We start from the raw sequence: 18,303 nt of genomic DNA, 5'->3' as shown, positions 1-18,303 counted from the left end.
AACGAGAACCACAGGAGTTCCTGCAACTCCAAAGCATAACTTCCGTGCCACTTTTCTTACAGAGGCCCAGTGAGTAAAGGCTCCTGGGGCATTGTGGGCTCCCAGACATCTCGTGCCTTCTAGGCCTGTTTCTGTCAATACTGTAATACCATAGACACATTTTTGTCGAGCTGTATGTCGTGCTATGAAATCCTCACCGTTCAACAGGCCAAATGTGCAGACAGAAGTTATGCAACTTCTCTTAGTTTTCCCCAAACAAGAGAGGACGCGTGGTCTCCCTGAGTGCAGGAAATCTCTAAGATTGGTTAGTTTGCCTTGTGTCAAGCTGATTCTAGGTTCCTAAACTTGAGACATTAATACCAAGTGGAAACTAACAGGACAAGTCCCAAGGAAACAGACAGCATTCTTCAGAGGGGTGATTCGTGGTAGCGTGATGGGATGAAACAGGTCTACTGGTACTTTCTAATTCTCCCTGGATTTGAGATCTTCAGATGTCACCATTGCTTTCACAACCAGGATTATCAGTTACCTGGGGGCTGTTGGCTCATCTCTGTCCTCATCCTTCTGATCTTTTTGAGTTTCTGCAAATAAATTTGGACAGGGCCAGTCATCATAAAAAGTTGCTTCTTGACACATTACCAACCCAGGGGCCTGTTTCAACCCAGGGACATAAGTCTTCTCAGCGTGAGAACAGGATAGTCTCAGAATATTCCAGGAGGCCTCGGGTTGTGTCTTCTGAAAAGGGACGAGGCTTCCTTTCCTGAGTCATAGGGCAGACTGTCTCTGAATTGGCAGATCAATACAACAAAGTTCTCTTCCCTGAACCTGGGCAAAGAGTTCAACATATTCTTCCCGAGGTCATGAGGAGCTCATCTAGTTGCTTTCTGGAAAGGCTGTGGCAAGATTCAGCTCTTACTCCATCAGGTATGCTGGCTGCTGTTGGTTTGGAGGAAGTTATACACCGAGACTAGACTGATGGATGGAATTTAATCACTCCTAAAGAGCAAAGAATCTATGGTGCCACCTGGAGAACAGGATTCTTGCTATTCCAAGTGGTGGAGGGTGCCAGGGTTCACACCACGCCCTGGGTGGTAAACTTCCAGACACATTCAAGAGGTGTTTATCTTTTGACACTTAGGTGGCTCCCTACTGAGGGTAAACCAACTTAGAGGAGACAGAGACTGCTGTTTGCAGTGGAGCAGGCATGGTAACGGGGATGACAGAGATTTGGCCTGGGACTCGGAAGAGTGTCGAACTACCTGACCCACCTGATGTGTGTGCTTAAAACTGAGTCCTAGATTCTGATTGAAACCAAGATGGGTCTCCAAGGCCTGCCATCAAAGAGACATTTGTGTACCCGGACAGAGGTGTGAGCACAAAGAACATGGAGGCTACCTGGGAGACCATTCGGAGCTTGTCCTCTTTCCAATAGAGTACTCACGGGCTCCATCCAGACGAGAGCAGATTTCATGCTCATCAGATGGGATGGTGGGACTGTCGGGAGGGTGGCAGGAGTCAGACAAGTCATGGTGACTGGAAAGAGCCAAATACTTTTCATCCAAAGAATCCTGACACGCATCATCCATTTCCTCCTCCTCCTGCAGCTCCCAGCTGAGCCCAGAGGCACAAAGATAACAGAATATTAAACGAGGAAAGACTGGACACCGCAACTTCCCCACTGGTTCTGATTGGAAGACTAAGGGAGAGGTCACAGTAGGTAAAGAGGGCATCCCTTGAAACAGGAAGAAGATAACAGTCCTCCTCTGTCTGCAACTAAGTGAGGCTGCCGTGGTGGGGGGAGGGAGGGCAGCAGGTGCTCACTGCCCCGTCCAGATAACAAGTTAATGAGGAAGGAGACTCAGCTCTCCTCTATGGCGCAGTCATGACACAGAGCACACAACGAGAACCACAGGAGTTCCTGCAACTCCAAAGCATAACTTCCGTGCCACTTTTCTTACAGAGGCCCAGTGAGTAAAGGCTCCTGGGGCATTGTGGGCTCCCAGACATCTCGTGCCTTCTAGGCCTGTTTCTGTCAATACTGTAATACCATAGACACATTTTTGTCGAGCTGTATGTCGTGCTATGAAATCCTCACCGTTCAACAGGCCAAATGTGCAGACAGAAGTTATGCAACTTCTCTTAGTTTTCCCCAAACAAGAGAGGACGCGTGGTCTCCCTGAGTGCAGGAAATCTCTAAGATTGGTTAGTTTGCCTTGTGTCAAGCTGATTCTAGGTTCCTAAACTTGAGACATTAATACCAAGTGGAAACTAACAGGACAAGTCCCAAGGAAACAGACAGCATTCTTCAGAGGGGTGATTCGTGGTAGCGTGATGGGATGAAACAGGTCTACTGGTACTTTCTAATTCTCCCTGGATTTGAGATCTTCAGATGTCACCATTGCTTTCACAACCAGGATTATCAGTTACCTGGGGGCTGTTGGCTCATCTCTGTCCTCATCCTTCTGATCTTTTTGAGTTTCTGCAAATAAATTTGGACAGGGCCAGTCATCATAAAAAGTTGCTTCTTGACACATTACCAACCCAGGGGCCTGTTTCAACCCAGGGACATAAGTCTTCTCAGCGTGAGAACAGGATAGTCTCAGAATATTCCAGGAGGCCTCGGGTTGTGTCTTCTGAAAAGGGACGAGGCTTCCTTTCCTGAGTCATAGGGCAGACTGTCTCTGAATTGGCAGATCAATACAACAAAGTTCTCTTCCCTGAACCTGGGCAAAGAGTTCAACATATTCTTCCCGAGGTCATGAGGAGCTCATCTAGTTGCTTTCTGGAAAGGCTGTGGCAAGATTCAGCTCTTACTCCATCAGGTATGCTGGCTGCTGTTGGTTTGGAGGAAGTTATACACCGAGACTAGACTGATGGATGGAATTTAATCACTCCTAAAGAGCAAAGAATCTATGGTGCCACCTGGAGAACAGGATTCTTGCTATTCCAAGTGGTGGAGGGTGCCAGGGTTCACACCACGCCCTGGGTGGTAAACTTCCAGACACATTCAAGAGGTGTTTATCTTTTGACACTTAGGTGGCTCCCTACTGAGGGTAAACCAACTTAGAGGAGACAGAGACTGCTGTTTGCAGTGGAGCAGGCATGGTAACGGGGATGACAGAGATTTGGCCTGGGACTCGGAAGAGTGTCGAACTACCTGACCCACCTGATGTGTGTGCTTAAAACTGAGTCCTAGATTCTGATTGAAACCAAGATGGGTCTCCAAGGCCTGCCATCAAAGAGACATTTGTGTACCCGGACAGAGGTGTGAGCACAAAGAACATGGAGGCTACCTGGGAGACCATTCGGAGCTTGTCCTCTTTCCAATAGAGTACTCACGGGCTCCATCCAGACGAGAGCAGATTTCATGCTCATCAGATGGGATGGTGGGACTGTCGGGAGGGTGGCAGGAGTCAGACAAGTCATGGTGACTGGAAAGAGCCAAATACTTTTCATCCAAAGAATCCTGACACGCATCATCCATTTCCTCCTCCTCCTGCAGCTCCCAGCTGAGCCCAGAGGCACAAAGATAACAGAATATTAAACGAGGAAAGACTGGACACCGCAACTTCCCCACTGGTTCTGATTGGAAGACTAAGGGAGAGGTCACAGTAGGTAAAGAGGGCATCCCTTGAAACAGGAAGAAGATAACAATCCTCCTCTGTCTGCAACTAAGTGAGGCTGCCGTGGTGGGGGGAGGGAGGGCAGCAGGTGCTCACTGCCCCGTCCAGATAACAAGTTAATGAGGAAGGAGACTCAGCTCTCCTCTATGGCGCAGTCATGACACAGAGCACACAACGAGAACCACAGGAGTTCCTGCAACTCCAAAGCATAACTTCCGTGCCACTTTTCTTACAGAGGCCCAGTGAGTAAAGGCTCCTGGGGCATTGTGGGCTCCCAGACATCTCGTGCCTTCTAGGCCTGTTTCTGTCAATACTGTAATACCATAGACACATTTTTGTCGAGCTGTATGTCGTGCTATGAAATCCTCACCGTTCAACAGGCCAAATGTGCAGACAGAAGTTATGCAACTTCTCTTAGTTTTCCCCAAACAAGAGAGGACGCGTGGTCTCCCTGAGTGCAGGAAATCTCTAAGATTGGTTAGTTTGCCTTGTGTCAAGCTGATTCTAGGTTCCTAAACTTGAGACATTAATACCAAGTGGAAACTAACAGGACAAGTCCCAAGGAAACAGACAGCATTCTTCAGAGGGGTGATTCGTGGTAGCGTGATGGGATGAAACAGGTCTACTGGTACTTTCTAATTCTCCCTGGATTTGAGATCTTCAGATGTCACCATTGCTTTCACAACCAGGATTATCAGTTACCTGGGGGCTGTTGGCTCATCTCTGTCCTCATCCTTCTGATCTTTTTGAGTTTCTGCAAATAAATTTGGACAGGGCCAGTCATCATAAAAAGTTGCTTCTTGACACATTACCAACCCAGGGGCCTGTTTCAACCCAGGGACATAAGTCTTCTCAGCGTGAGAACAGGATAGTCTCAGAATATTCCAGGAGGCCTCGGGTTGTGTCTTCTGAAAAGGGACGAGGCTTCCTTTCCTGAGTCATAGGGCAGACTGTCTCTGAATTGGCAGATCAATACAACAAAGTTCTCTTCCCTGAACCTGGGCAAAGAGTTCAACATATTCTTCCCGAGGTCATGAGGAGCTCATCTAGTTGCTTTCTGGAAAGGCTGTGGCAAGATTCAGCTCTTACTCCATCAGGTATGCTGGCTGCTGTTGGTTTGGAGGAAGTTATACACCGAGACTAGACTGATGGATGGAATTTAATCACTCCTAAAGAGCAAAGAATCTATGGTGCCACCTGGAGAACAGGATTCTTGCTATTCCAAGTGGTGGAGGGTGCCAGGGTTCACACCACGCCCTGGGTGGTAAACTTCCAGACACATTCAAGAGGTGTTTATCTTTTGACACTTAGGTGGCTCCCTACTGAGGGTAAACCAACTTAGAGGAGACAGAGACTGCTGTTTGCAGTGGAGCAGGCATGGTAACGGGGATGACAGAGATTTGGCCTGGGACTCGGAAGAGTGTCGAACTACCTGACCCACCTGATGTGTGTGCTTAAAACTGAGTCCTAGATTCTGATTGAAACCAAGATGGGTCTCCAAGGCCTGCCATCAAAGAGACATTTGTGTACCCGGACAGAGGTGTGAGCACAAAGAACATGGAGGCTACCTGGGAGACCATTCGGAGCTTGTCCTCTTTCCAATAGAGTACTCACGGGCTCCATCCAGACGAGAGCAGATTTCATGCTCATCAGATGGGATGGTGGGACTGTCGGGAGGGTGGCAGGAGTCAGACAAGTCATGGTGACTGGAAAGAGCCAAATACTTTTCATCCAAAGAATCCTGACACGCATCATCCATTTCCTCCTCCTCCTGCAGCTCCCAGCTGAGCCCAGAGGCACAAAGATAACAGAATATTAAACGAGGAAAGACTGGACACCGCAACTTCCCCACTGGTTCTGATTGGAAGACTAAGGGAGAGGTCACAGTAGGTAAAGAGGGCATCCCTTGAAACAGGAAGAAGATAACAGTCCTCCTCTGTCTGCAACTAAGTGAGGCTGCCGTGGTGGGGGGAGGGAGGGCAGCAGGTGCTCACTGCCCCGTCCAGATAACAAGTTAATGAGGAAGGAGACTCAGCTCTCCTCTATGGCGCAGTCATGACACAGAGCACACAACGAGAACCACAGGAGTTCCTGCAACTCCAAAGCATAACTTCCGTGCCACTTTTCTTACAGAGGCCCAGTGAGTAAAGGCTCCTGGGGCATTGTGGGCTCCCAGACATCTCGTGCCTTCTAGGCCTGTTTCTGTCAATACTGTAATACCATAGACACATTTTTGTCGAGCTGTATGTCGTGCTATGAAATCCTCACCGTTCAACAGGCCAAATGTGCAGACAGAAGTTATGCAACTTCTCTTAGTTTTCCCCAAACAAGAGAGGACGCGTGGTCTCCCTGAGTGCAGGAAATCTCTAAGATTGGTTAGTTTGCCTTGTGTCAAGCTGATTCTAGGTTCCTAAACTTGAGACATTAATACCAAGTGGAAACTAACAGGACAAGTCCCAAGGAAACAGACAGCATTCTTCAGAGGGGTGATTCGTGGTAGCGTGATGGGATGAAACAGGTCTACTGGTACTTTCTAATTCTCCCTGGATTTGAGATCTTCAGATGTCACCATTGCTTTCACAACCAGGATTATCAGTTACCTGGGGGCTGTTGGCTCATCTCTGTCCTCATCCTTCTGATCTTTTTGAGTTTCTGCAAATAAATTTGGACAGGGCCAGTCATCATAAAAAGTTGCTTCTTGACACATTACCAACCCAGGGGCCTGTTTCAACCCAGGGACATAAGTCTTCTCAGCGTGAGAACAGGATAGTCTCAGAATATTCCAGGAGGCCTCGGGTTGTGTCTTCTGAAAAGGGACGAGGCTTCCTTTCCTGAGTCATAGGGCAGACTGTCTCTGAATTGGCAGATCAATACAACAAAGTTCTCTTCCCTGAACCTGGGCAAAGAGTTCAACATATTCTTCCCGAGGTCATGAGGAGCTCATCTAGTTGCTTTCTGGAAAGGCTGTGGCAAGATTCAGCTCTTACTCCATCAGGTATGCTGGCTGCTGTTGGTTTGGACGAAGTTATACACCGAGACTAGACTGATGGATGGAATTTAATCACTCCTAAAGAGCAAAGAATCTATGGTGCCACCTGGAGAACAGGATTCTTGCTATTCCAAGTGGTGGAGGGTGCCAGGGTTCACACCACGCCCTGGGTGGTAAACTTCCAGACACATTCAAGAGGTGTTTATCTTTTGACACTTAGGTGGCTCCCTACTGAGGGTAAACCAACTTAGAGGAGACAGAGACTGCTGTTTGCAGTGGAGCAGGCATGGTAACGGGGATGACAGAGATTTGGCCTGGGACTCGGAAGAGTGTCGAACTACCTGACCCACCTGATGTGTGTGCTTAAAACTGAGTCCTAGATTCTGATTCAAACCAAGTTACGTCTCCAGGGCCAGACTGAAGAGATGACATATCTTGACCTGGACAGGGACATGGGGAACATGAATATGGACACTACCTGGGAGACCTGTTGGAGCTTTCTTCTCCTGTTGATGGGAGTACTCAGTAGCTGCAACCAGAGCAGAGAAGTCTTCATGCTCCTCAGACAAGAAAACATTGGTGCTCGGAGGCTCGTGGGAACCAGACGTGTACTGGTGACTGGAAGAAGTCACAGGGCCTTCATCCACTGACCCCTTCAGGGCTTCTTTCACACTCTCTTTTTCCTGTAGCTCTGTGCTCAGGCTAGGGGAAAAAGAATATGATGAAACCAAGAAGGATCGGATGCCAGAGTCCCAGGTGGTCCTGATTGGTGGTAGAGAGATTGGTGACAGAAAGTGAGGGACAGTCCCCTCAAAGAGAAAGAAAACAATCCTCCTATGATGAGGGCATGGTCTGGCTGCCCCTGAGAGCAGGAGAGAGGGGAGTGGGCGCTCAGTGAACTGGCCAGATAGCACTCAATGAGGAAGGAGAATCAACTCTACCTGGATGGTACAGCAATGGCACTCAGCAGACACAGAGAACCAGAACAGTGGCTCAACTGCGTGCAGAAATGGTGTTGAATTTTACATACTGCCACCCAAGGAATGCACGTTCCTGACACATTGTACATGCCCAGAGACCTTGTGCCTTCTAGACTTCTTTCTATCAATATTGTGACGGGACATGATTGTTTTGGTCTAATTACATTTCTTGCTATGAAATGCATGCCAACAAGCTAAAGTCCACCATTCAGAAAGCAGATATCCATCTCATCTTAGGTTTAGCCACAGAGGAGAGAACAGATGGATTCTGTGACTACAACAAATTCCCTGAGACGGGTTAATTTCCCTTACGTAAGTATGACAAGTATCACAAAAGCAAATGACAACCTTTTTAGAAGGCTTTTTCCTGATCGCTTAAGTGAATGGAATAATTCAACCAGCAGTTTCTGTCACTTTTGCCTTAGAAATCCGTGGCTAGTGTTGGCCTCTCGGTCTTTATTTGGGAACCATCCTCTGATTTTACCCATCCTCTTCCAGGCCCTGATCATTCCTTGTTACCTGGGGTCCACTGATGCTTTTTCTTCTTTGTTCTCCTCCTCTGCATGATTTTCTGCAGAAAAATTCAGAAATTCCAAATTCAGAAATGTCCAGCAGGCACTAAGGAGTTCCATGCCACCCATTGGCCTGCTCTCAAAGAAACTATTTGACCAGAGCCTAACCAACTGGGATTTTACCACATCCCAACTGACCTTGGGGAAAGGAAATGCCCAATTCCAGCCCCTCTAGCCTTCCTTTTCCATCGAGGGGAGCAGGAAGGTGAACCCAGAGAAGCTCTTGTGAAGGCCACAGCCCAGGGACCCAGGCTGACTCACAGACTGAGCCCTGATCATAGGACTACAGAATGTTTCCACACACACACACACACACACACACACACACCCCTTACCAGCACATCCATAGGGATCCTAGATGATAACAGGGGAATATAACGGAAAGGATACAACTGAAAGAACTGCACGTTCTCAGGCCTCATTTAGGCAGAAATCACCAGGGACAATCAGGAGAGCTGAGAACACAAAACCAAGAACTCCAGAGGAGATTTAAGCCTCTGACATCTACAGCTCCAATAAACAGGAAACCCAGCCTAACCCCTAGCCAGATAAAGACAAAACTTCACACTAAGGCCTACTTACCTCAAATCCTTTACCCAGTATATCATGTTTGGCTTTTAACAAAACATTAAAAGACACACTGTGAGACAAAAAAAAAACAGTTTGAGGAAAGAAACTAAGCATTAGAACCAGGCTCCAATATGGCAGACATGGTGGAATTACTAGAGCAGGAATTTAAAATGACAGTGATTAACATGCTAATGGCTCCAAAGGGAAAGGTGGACAGCATGCAGGAACATAAGGGGAAGGTAAGTAGAAAGATGGGAACTCTAAGAAAGAATCCAAAGGAGATGGTAGAAATGAAAAACACTGGGACAGAAATGGAGAGTGCCTTAGAGGTTCAACAATACACTGGACACGGCTGAGCAAAGAACCTGTGAGCTTGGAGAAATATCGAGAGAAATTTCTAAAACTGAAATGCAAAGAGGAAAAACAATGAAAAGGAAGAGATGATCCAAGAACTGTGGAACAATCACAAGAGGTGTAAATATGTGTAACGTGACTATCAGAAGGAGCATGGAAGAAGCATTTGAAGCAATAATGACTGAGAATTTCCTAAAAATTTCTTCAGTTTTCGCCACCCAAAGGTTTTTTTTTTTTTAATATTGGCACCTGAGCTAACAACTGTTCCCAATCTTCTTTTTTTTCTGCCTTGTCTCCCCAAATCCCCCCAGTACATAGTTGTACATTCTACTCTGGGTTCTTTTAGTTGTGGCATATGGGATGCTGCCTCATTATGGTTTAATGAGAAGCGCAATGTACGCATCCAGGATCTGAATCAGTGAAACCCTGCACTGCCGAGTGGAGCGTGTGAACTTAACCACTTGGCCGTGGGGCCAGCATCCCCTAAAATTAATTATAGACATTGAACCACAGATCCAGGAAGCTCAGAGAATAGCAACCAGGGAAATACCAAAATGTATACACCTAGGAAAGAATATCATATTCAAAATGCAGAAAATCAACGACAAAAGAAAAGTCTAAATGAAGCCAGAGGGAAAAATACCTTACCCGGAGAAGAGTAAGGATAAGAGGTATATCAGACTTCTCTGAAACCATGCAAGCAAGAAGAGAAGGGAGTATAAGGAAGACACCCCACCCACCTCGAATTCTGTATCCAGTAAATTATCCTCCATCAGCAAGAGAAAAAGACAACATTCCTAGACAAAGAAGTATTGAAGGATTTTGTCACCAGTAGGCCTGCCTTGCAAGAAATGTTCAAAGAACTTCCTCAGAACAAAGGAAAATGATATAAATCAGAAACTGGCATCTACACAAAGAAAGGAAGAGCATTTTGAAGCAATGAATTCAAATACAATAATTTATTTGTCTTTTTCTTGATTGATCTAACTGATAACTGTTCAAAACAATAGTAGCAATAATGGATTTGGATAAGCAGCTTATGGATAAGTGGAATGAATGACAGTAATGCTCTAACGGATGGGTGGAATGAATTGGGAATACTGTGTTATTAGGCACTTGTGTTAGCCATGAAACAGTACTCTGTTCTTTGAAAGAGCACTTGGATGATTTTTAAATGTACATTGCAAACTCCAGGGCAACCACTGAAAAAGAAGAAAGAAAAAATAAGAGTACAGTTGACATGCCAAGAGAGGAGGAAAAAACGGAATCACGTAAAATTCTTTTTCACAACCAGAGAAGATGGAAAAAGAGTGGAAGACAAAGAAAAGAAACCAGGAAGAGAACAATGAATATAAAACAGTAACTAATATGGTAGACGTTAATCCAAGTATATCAACAAAAACCTTCCAAGTCAGTGGTCTAAATGCACCAATTAAAAGATAGACTGTCAGAGCGGATGAAAAAATAAGACTTAATTAGATGATGTGTATAAGATACCCACTTTAAATAAAAAGGCACAGATAGAATAAGAGAAACAGGATGGAGAAAGATATACCACGCTATCACTGATCAAAACAAAGCTGCAGTAGCTCAAACAATTTCAGACAAAGCAGACTTCAGACCAATGAAAATGATCAGGGATAAAGAGGGGTGTCACGTAACAAAACGGGGTCCATTCTCCAAAGACATAACAGTTTTTAAGCTGCACCTAGGAGAAGAGCACGAAAATAACTGAGGCAAAAAGTGAGAGCTGCAAGGAGAAGTAGATGAATCCGGTATTACAGTTGGAGATTTCAACACCCCTCTGTCAGAAACAGAGAGATCCAGCAGGCAGAAAATCAGGAAGGATAGAGTTGAAATAAACAGCACCATCAATCAACTTGATAGAATCGACACTTCTACAATTCTTCATCAAACGAGGGAAGAACACAGATTCTTCTCAAGCTCACACGGAACATTCTCTAGGGCAGGCACTATGCTGAGAAGGAATGAGAAGACAGAAGATACAGATTACTCATATGAGAAGTGAAAGAGGGACTGGCACTACTGATCCCATGGACATCAAATGGATAATCAAGGAATGTTAGGAACCAATCTGTGCCCTGAAGTTTGAAATGCATCCATTACTTGAAACACACAATCTACCAGCATTCCCACAAGGAGAAACAGATCATCTGAATAGGCTTATATCTACTACAGAAATTGAAACAACAAAAGAATCTTCCCAAACAGAAAGCACCAGGCCCAGATAAGTTCACTGGTGAATTCTATCAAATATTTAAGGAAGAAATTAGGCCAGTTGTCTACCATCTCTTCCAGAAAATAGAAACAGAGGGAATACATCCTAACACATTCTATGAAGTCAGCATTCTCCTAATACAAAAACCAGACAAAGATGTTACGAAAAGGAACACTCCAGGCCAATAAGTCTCACGAACATAGGTGCAAAAATCATCAACAAGATTTGACAGATTGAATCCAAGAAAGTATACAAAGAATTATACACCACAACCAAGTGAGATTGATTCCAGCTATGAAAAGGGGGTTCAACACTCAAAAATCAATTAATGTGATTCACTGTCCATCAGGAAAGAAACCTCTAGTTGGACCACTGTGGCCTGTACCCAGTGCATTTCTCCTCTCTGTTCCCACCCTGCCAGTGCTGCTCCTGTGATGGCCCCAAATGGGACATGGAAACCAGAACAACTGGTTAAAAAAAAAAAATCCTCGTGAGTGGAATCTCTTGGAGCAGCTCAGTGCAGTCAGGGCCTATGACCGCCTTACCTGGGCTGAGCTTTCGGGCAAGGCGCTTCACCAGCCTGCAGCCCTCAGCCAGTCGTTCTTGAAAGCCCTGACCCTGGAAGTTGGTAGGGTCATCGTGGGTGAGAAGGTTCCTGAGGTGCTGCTTGAGGAGCACAGAGACTTCTCTGCCTTTCTCTATCGTTTGCCGTAACTGGGCCAGCTCTCGAGCCTGATCTTGGATTAGGACATCGTATTTCCTAAGGTGGCACAGAAGAGACCATTTAAACATGCAAAGAGTCGAACCATAGGTTATAAGATTTTTCATGGAGATTTGTGTGAGAACATCCCCAAGGAGCTATTGTAGCAGAATTCTGGCACATGTATGGTGACCTGCTGATGCTAGCCTGCTATCAGTTCCCCTCCATTAAACCCAGCATATGTGGGGCTAAAACCACAGCACTCTTTCCCCGCTTACTCCCTGGCTCCAGAATACTCTACCCACCATGGAGACAAAGCACCTGGGTTCCCTATCATCTCCTCCTCCCCCCTGCAAACAGTGTCCCAAGGCCGAATGCAGGCTGGTGGGAAAGTTCCGACCAGCAAGGCCACTGAGTCCCCCGACCATCTGCAAGCAGCCACAATCCTCACAAACCTTTAAAAACACTCACCTCCCCTCTTTCGGTGAGACGAGATGAAATGAGACAAATGTGAGGGCTCCCTCTCATCTCCTGGCTCATGTCACCCGAAATAACAACCCTCTCCTTGCCTTAAGCCTGGTGTTCCAGTTTTTATTGGGCCCCTCTTGTGTGGCGGGCAAAGAACCGATGTTTGTAGGTGGTAAAATCTTATGAGCCCACCAGAAGGCTCTTGCCCATGGGTCCATGGCCCCAGGCCAACTGGGATTTCCTGGGAAGCAGTCCTGCAGCCACCTCGGTCATTTGCCCTAGCGACTGCCCTCAGTACTTTCCATCTGCCTCGGAGCCACTGACCCCTAGGCCCATTTTCTTATGGCGAGGAAACAGATTCTAGATTGGTTTGTTTGCTGCTTCTTCCTTCTGGGAAGTCGATGGACTCTGAAATAGAGTAAGTTGCCTCAGAGATGCCCATGAAGTTCCTTCCCCTCTTTTGGGGTCCCCTCCATTCACGGAAGGGCCAACTCGGGTCCTTTCCATTCACGGAGGGGCCGTCTGGGCGCGCATTTGGAGTGGGAACAGTTGTAGGACTTTCTACCCTCCATCTGGGAACTGGTTCACTGGTGTCTGGTATTTCTGTGTCTGGATCTGAGTGTCTCTCTGTCGCTGTGTATCGGAATGGGAAACGTGCTGTCTGTCACCAAGCAGAGCCCATTGGGGTTAATTCTGAGTAGATGGTCTAATTATAGTTAGAAGCCAATGTCTGAAAGGGATGATTTTCTTTTGTGACTCTGTTTGACCACAATACTCTTGAAACTCTGGAGAGAAGATGGCCAAACAATGGATCCTTAAGTTAGAAAACTTTTTTAGAGAGCTCTCTTCATAAAGAGCTGTTTTACTGGTCCCTATGAAAAGACCAAATTAAAAGGAAAATACAACGACTAATCTCAAAAACGTCATCAAATTTGGGGTCTCAGCTTCTTCTTGTGGTCTCACAGATGCAAATGGAAACATCAAGTTAACAAAGAGAAGTGAAGAAGGGAAGAGTGACAGAACTCACTCACTCCAACAGGATGGCAATCTTTAGTCATTAAAAAGAAAGAGCAGGGTGAATAGAGCAGACACAAATACAGTCAAAACGAAGCTTTGACTAAAACACTGCCTAAGGTTGGATGGGCTAAAGGGACCCCAGATTGGCCCCCAACATTCAAGAATATCAGACAAACTTGTTCTATTTCTTCCAGTTTGAAAAATATTTTAAAAGTCAGTAGACAGAAATCACAGCGAGAAACCTATCAACACTTGTTTGGGGCAACAATTAGGCTGCTCAGGTTGGTACAAGTATAAAGATTAAAGTGTTTACCCTAATATTACATGAGGAGATTATGTCAACTTTGCCTGGATGCTTTTTTGGGATTAAATATTATGCCTAGCTGAGAATACATTCCCTACATAACACTGTAATACCAAAACTTGTGAGTGAAATTCTAATATAAGTTATAATTAGGGGTACAAGAGTTGAAAAAATTAAGATAAAGGTTTGTCCAAGTTGGTGTATGTAAATAGACCTTCTGTAAAACAATTACGTCTGTTTTGCTGCATTGCATTACGGATTCTGCAGTGGGAATAAACATTATGTGTCGCTGGGGAACGTGTCCCTTGCCTGATATTGCAAGAGCTCATAAACCCACCCTTCAGGCTCTGCGAATCGGACATGTAGAGGAGATCTCACTTTACAATGGCCAAAATGAGGCAGTTTCAGTTTACTCAAACCGATACATGCAATCGGAACAAGCCAGCTACAACAGGAAGCCTATTTTAATCTTTTGATGCTTCTAAAGAAAATAAGAAATATTTTACTGCCTCTTTAAGAGAAAAATCATTAAATAATTAAACATGCCAGGGCAGAAGCGAAGCCTGCTGCTGCTTTCTCTTCTCTCACTGAGATTTGCCACTTCAACTCCCCCAAAATGCCTGATCTGAAACTAAACAGCTGAAAATAGGCAAACTTTTGAGATAATTTGGAATTATAATGGCCACTCTGGGGAACCTCTGCTTCAGATGAGTCCACCTGAGGGGTCACCCTTCAAAGAGAGGATTCAAAATCTCTTCGAACGGAACACAGTCTTTAATTAATATACAGAACCTCCTAAAAGACAAAGCTATTTAACAGGATCTAAAATGAACTTTGGGAAATAAAAGCCTGTTTAAGTGTGCTGGTTTGATTTAAAATAGACGTGTTCTCAGACTTATCAGCAGTGGATACAATGCAGACATACAGCCTGGGTTTACTCGTCAAATGAGCTCATGTTCTCTCTGTTACAACATTTGTCAACAAGAGTAATAACTTAGAATAACAGCTGATTTTGTTTAATGTCTCATGAGGTTTTTGTGGACGATGTAAATATAACTCTTGAGAACGGGTAAACGAAATAGATGTAAGTCTGTCACCATGCAAAGTTGTTCCAATATTGTGGACTACCGTCCCTGTGCTCTACATTCCAACCCCATGACTTACTTATTTTGTAACTGGAAGGTTGTACCTCTTAATCCCCTTCACCCATTTCACCCACCCCCAACCCCTCCTCCCTCTGGTAATCACCACTTTATTTCCTGTTTCTATGAGTCTGTTTGTTTGGTTTGGTTTGTTTTCTAGATTCCGTATAGAGGTGGAGAAAAAGAAACCCTCCTAGACTGTTGTTGGGAATATAAATTGGTGCAGCCACTGTGGAAAACAGTCTGGAGGTTTCTCAAAACCTTTAGAAAGACAGCTTTTTTTCAGAGAAAGTCTGACAAACTGTAGTCAGTCAGGAGGTGATTGTGATTAAAGGTAAATGCGGTAGTGATTGCACCACATCCTGAATGTCCTAAATGCCAATGAATGCTTCACTCGAATTTAGCCAACTTTAGGTTCTGTGAATTTCACCTCAATAAGTTTTATTTTAAAAAAAGACTCAAGGAACCTTTGAGTAATTGGAGTCCATAGTTTACCAATTATTGTTCTCTAATGGTGTTATGCAAATTCGTATGCATGTGGCTGCCATGAAAATTTGGGCCATTCTCCTGGCCCAGAGTTGCTCCTTGCCCCCTTCAGAGATGCCTACAACTTCCCAGCAGACGTCCAGCACAGAGCCCCGCTTACTTGAGCTTCTCCGCTAACGTTGACTTCTCTGTGGGCTTCCCCTCCTGGAACTGCAGCTTCTCCCCCAGCACCGATTCAATGATGTCTTTGCACGCTCCAGACTCTGAGGAAAGACAGAGAGGCCGGCCTCAGTGGAAAGCTGGCCATGCTGCTGGGGTCACTGCCTGCAAGGGAGGAGGCAGGCTCCATCTTCTTCTCTCAGAGGCAGATAGAACCCCAGCACCAGGCTCTCCACTGAGATTTCCACCTTCTATTGCTCAGCCTCCCAAATACACGGCATTTGGTCACTCCTCATTTGACAGCTGAGCAAAGAGAAGCTCCAAGGCAGAGAAAGTGACCAGACAAGATTAGCTGACGTTTGGCAAGCTCAGAATTCACATGCCCTGAGACTGACGCCGAGTCCTGGGCCACTTTACCAAGACTTGCAGCCTCTTGAGTAAAACACTAAGCAGCGGCATGAAGTGGCGATCCCTGTGTGCTCGGGAAGGCCCCTGGGCCTACTGATTGTTGGGCCCTCTGAGCTCAGAATTTCAAGGACAAGTACCTTCACGATGAAATATAAATGTATACGAATGCAATTCTGAAAAATACAAGGCATAACCATCAATCCCTGAAGGAAATAGGCACAGGCTGTAGAAGTTGTTTTCAATTCCAAGTAGTACAAGAAAGAACTAATAAATAGTGTTTCCTGTGTGTCAAGAACTGTTTTAGTAACTTTACAGAAATAACTCATGTGATTCATTGCAACCGCTCAAAGAAGTAGGCACTATGACAGGGCCATACTAACAGAGGAGGAAACCGTGAGGCTCAGAAAAAGCCACAGCTTGGATCTGAGCCCAGGAAGAGTAGCTCAGTCTTCACCAATGCACTGTGTTACCTCGCCACAAGATCTTGGGTGACATCTTTCTCCTTCATCATCTTCAAAATTTGTTTCCTACAGTTATGTTACGCCTATAAAAAAAAGCTGTAAGGAAAACTGAGTCCTTTCTCAAAACCTAATCTCCTCACTTTCTTAAATAGCAGGTTTCAATGTTTACTTTTCTCTGCGTCAGTCATTTGAAGTTCACCACTCCCACGATGGTTTATTGGAAAATAACACCCATCCAGACTCAGAGTCGTCAAGATCCCTTCTACTCACTCTGTTTGGCACGAGGCCCTGTTCTCACGATCCCTTTCGTCACCACAGCCCCTCTTACTGAACAGGTGATTGAGCTTCCAATTGCGAGGCTGACTGTGGGAGGGAAGGACCTGTCCCAGACACTGGTTTGAGTTTTTACTGGGGCTGGTGGCCACCCCCACTTAGCGTCATTCTCACTTGGGCCATGTCTCACAGCCCAGACCCTCAAGGTCACCCGGACCTGCTGGCAGTCCTGCATCACCAAAGGTTCACCAGCTCAGAGAGACACAGAAGAGGGGGTACGGATTGTCTCATTTCCCCAGAGACACCCTCTACCTCACCCCAAGAGGCAAAGTGGCTTCCTTGGCCTCAGAAAGAAAAGCCTGTGCTCAGGAAGCACGGCTTCGCGCTCAGCAGGGTCGTCTCTGTCTGGATGGCGTCACTCATGGATACCACAGTGTCAGCGAGGAGCACACTCATCTTCAGGCTCCTGTAAAGCAGGGAACATCACCTGCTTCCCCCAGTGTGTACCATCACCCCATCTCCCCAGTGTAAGGAGCACAGAGCTTTGCCAGTGGGACCTCAGAGAAGCCTGAACTGATGGAGCTCATTAGTCCCGGACACTTAGGCCAAGAGTGATGCAGGATCTGATTCCGTACACGGAGGATGCTGGGAGAAACAGGTTAGCCTGCTCCAGAGGGAAACACGCAGTGCTGTGCCTGCACCAGGAATCAGTCACTGGGATTTTACCTAATCCCACCCTACACCTCACTGCCAATCTGGAAAAGTCCCTCAACTCTTTGGGCCTCGGTTTGTCCATGCTCAGCAAACTGAGGGTAAAATACCCACTTGCACCTTCCCTGGACTGTGGTCAGAATGTTTATTTTGCCTCAGGGAACAGAAGAAAAGGTCTGGAGAGTTTTTAGTTTCTTAGGGGGAACACGGTGGTCACTCACCCCTCTGCTGACCATGACCCTGTAGGACTTACTGTATTTCTGCAGCTGGTTGGCCAGGATGTAGGCAGTGGACTCAGAGACAAGGAACTTCTGTTTGAGGTCTCGAAAGTCCTGTTTGCTTTGTTCCAGCTGGGACTGAAGCTCCTGGTTGATTTCCAGGAGGGTCATTTCGGCCCCCGGATCAGACACAGGGCCGAGAGAAACTGCCATGGTGACGTGGGGCAGAAGAGGTAGGGCAGGGACTGGGGAGAAGAGACCCAAACACAGAATGGGTTAAAAACAAGTGAAAGCAAATAGGTTCAATGAGGACTGAGGGGTGAGGAGTCAGGAATTCTTAACTTACTGTCGGCAACAACGTGATCAACACCCCACAGCACTTGAGAGTCTGTAACCCCCAAAACAAGGTTCAAGACGCCAGAGCTCAGAGCCAAAGGCACTGCCCCTAGCTCACACTCCAACACGAGTGACGGAGGGAGGAGCCAGCGCGCCAGGTAACGGTCTGGAGTTGCAATAACAGAACTGGAAGGTGGGGGGTTGTCATGGAATCTTAGGAGCCCCTGCCTTCCAGTTGCCTAGGCCGCGAGGATACACAAGCCCCCCTGGTCTCTTCTGAAAGTCACCAGCGA

General features: G+C 46.1%; 1 protein-coding gene across 1 annotated transcript in view; it reads right to left on the bottom strand.

Annotated features, from left to right (window-relative positions):
- LOC138915193 (NBPF family member NBPF14-like) overlaps window positions 1-18,210 on the bottom strand; it is a 48,604-nt gene extending 30,394 nt beyond the window's left edge. Inside the window, exons 1-13 of the mRNA XM_070220015.1 lie at window positions 18,021-18,210; window positions 17,710-17,919; window positions 15,605-15,707; window positions 11,873-12,087; window positions 8,112-8,163; window positions 7,091-7,314; window positions 6,224-6,275; window positions 5,238-5,407; window positions 4,326-4,377; window positions 3,340-3,509; window positions 2,428-2,479; window positions 1,442-1,611; window positions 530-581 (exon numbers count right to left, since the gene is read on the bottom strand). Coding sequence (XP_070076116.1) covers window positions 530-581; window positions 1,442-1,611; window positions 2,428-2,479; window positions 3,340-3,509; window positions 4,326-4,377; window positions 5,238-5,407; window positions 6,224-6,275; window positions 7,091-7,314; window positions 8,112-8,163; window positions 11,873-12,087; window positions 15,605-15,707; window positions 17,710-17,887 — 1,490 coding nt within the window. The 5' untranslated portion in view covers window positions 17,888-17,919; window positions 18,021-18,210. The remainder of the gene's footprint in view (window positions 1-529; window positions 582-1,441; window positions 1,612-2,427; window positions 2,480-3,339; window positions 3,510-4,325; window positions 4,378-5,237; window positions 5,408-6,223; window positions 6,276-7,090; window positions 7,315-8,111; window positions 8,164-11,872; window positions 12,088-15,604; window positions 15,708-17,709; window positions 17,920-18,020) is intronic.
- Between the last annotated feature and the right edge of the window lie 93 nt (window positions 18,211-18,303).

Source organism: Equus caballus, chromosome 8 (assembly GCF_041296265.1).
Source record: "Equus caballus isolate H_3958 breed thoroughbred chromosome 8, TB-T2T, whole genome shotgun sequence".
Taxonomy (NCBI): Eukaryota; Metazoa; Chordata; class Mammalia; order Perissodactyla; family Equidae; genus Equus; species Equus caballus.
The sequence above is the reverse complement of the archived record's forward strand: the minus strand, read 5'-3'. Positions and strand labels throughout refer to the sequence as shown.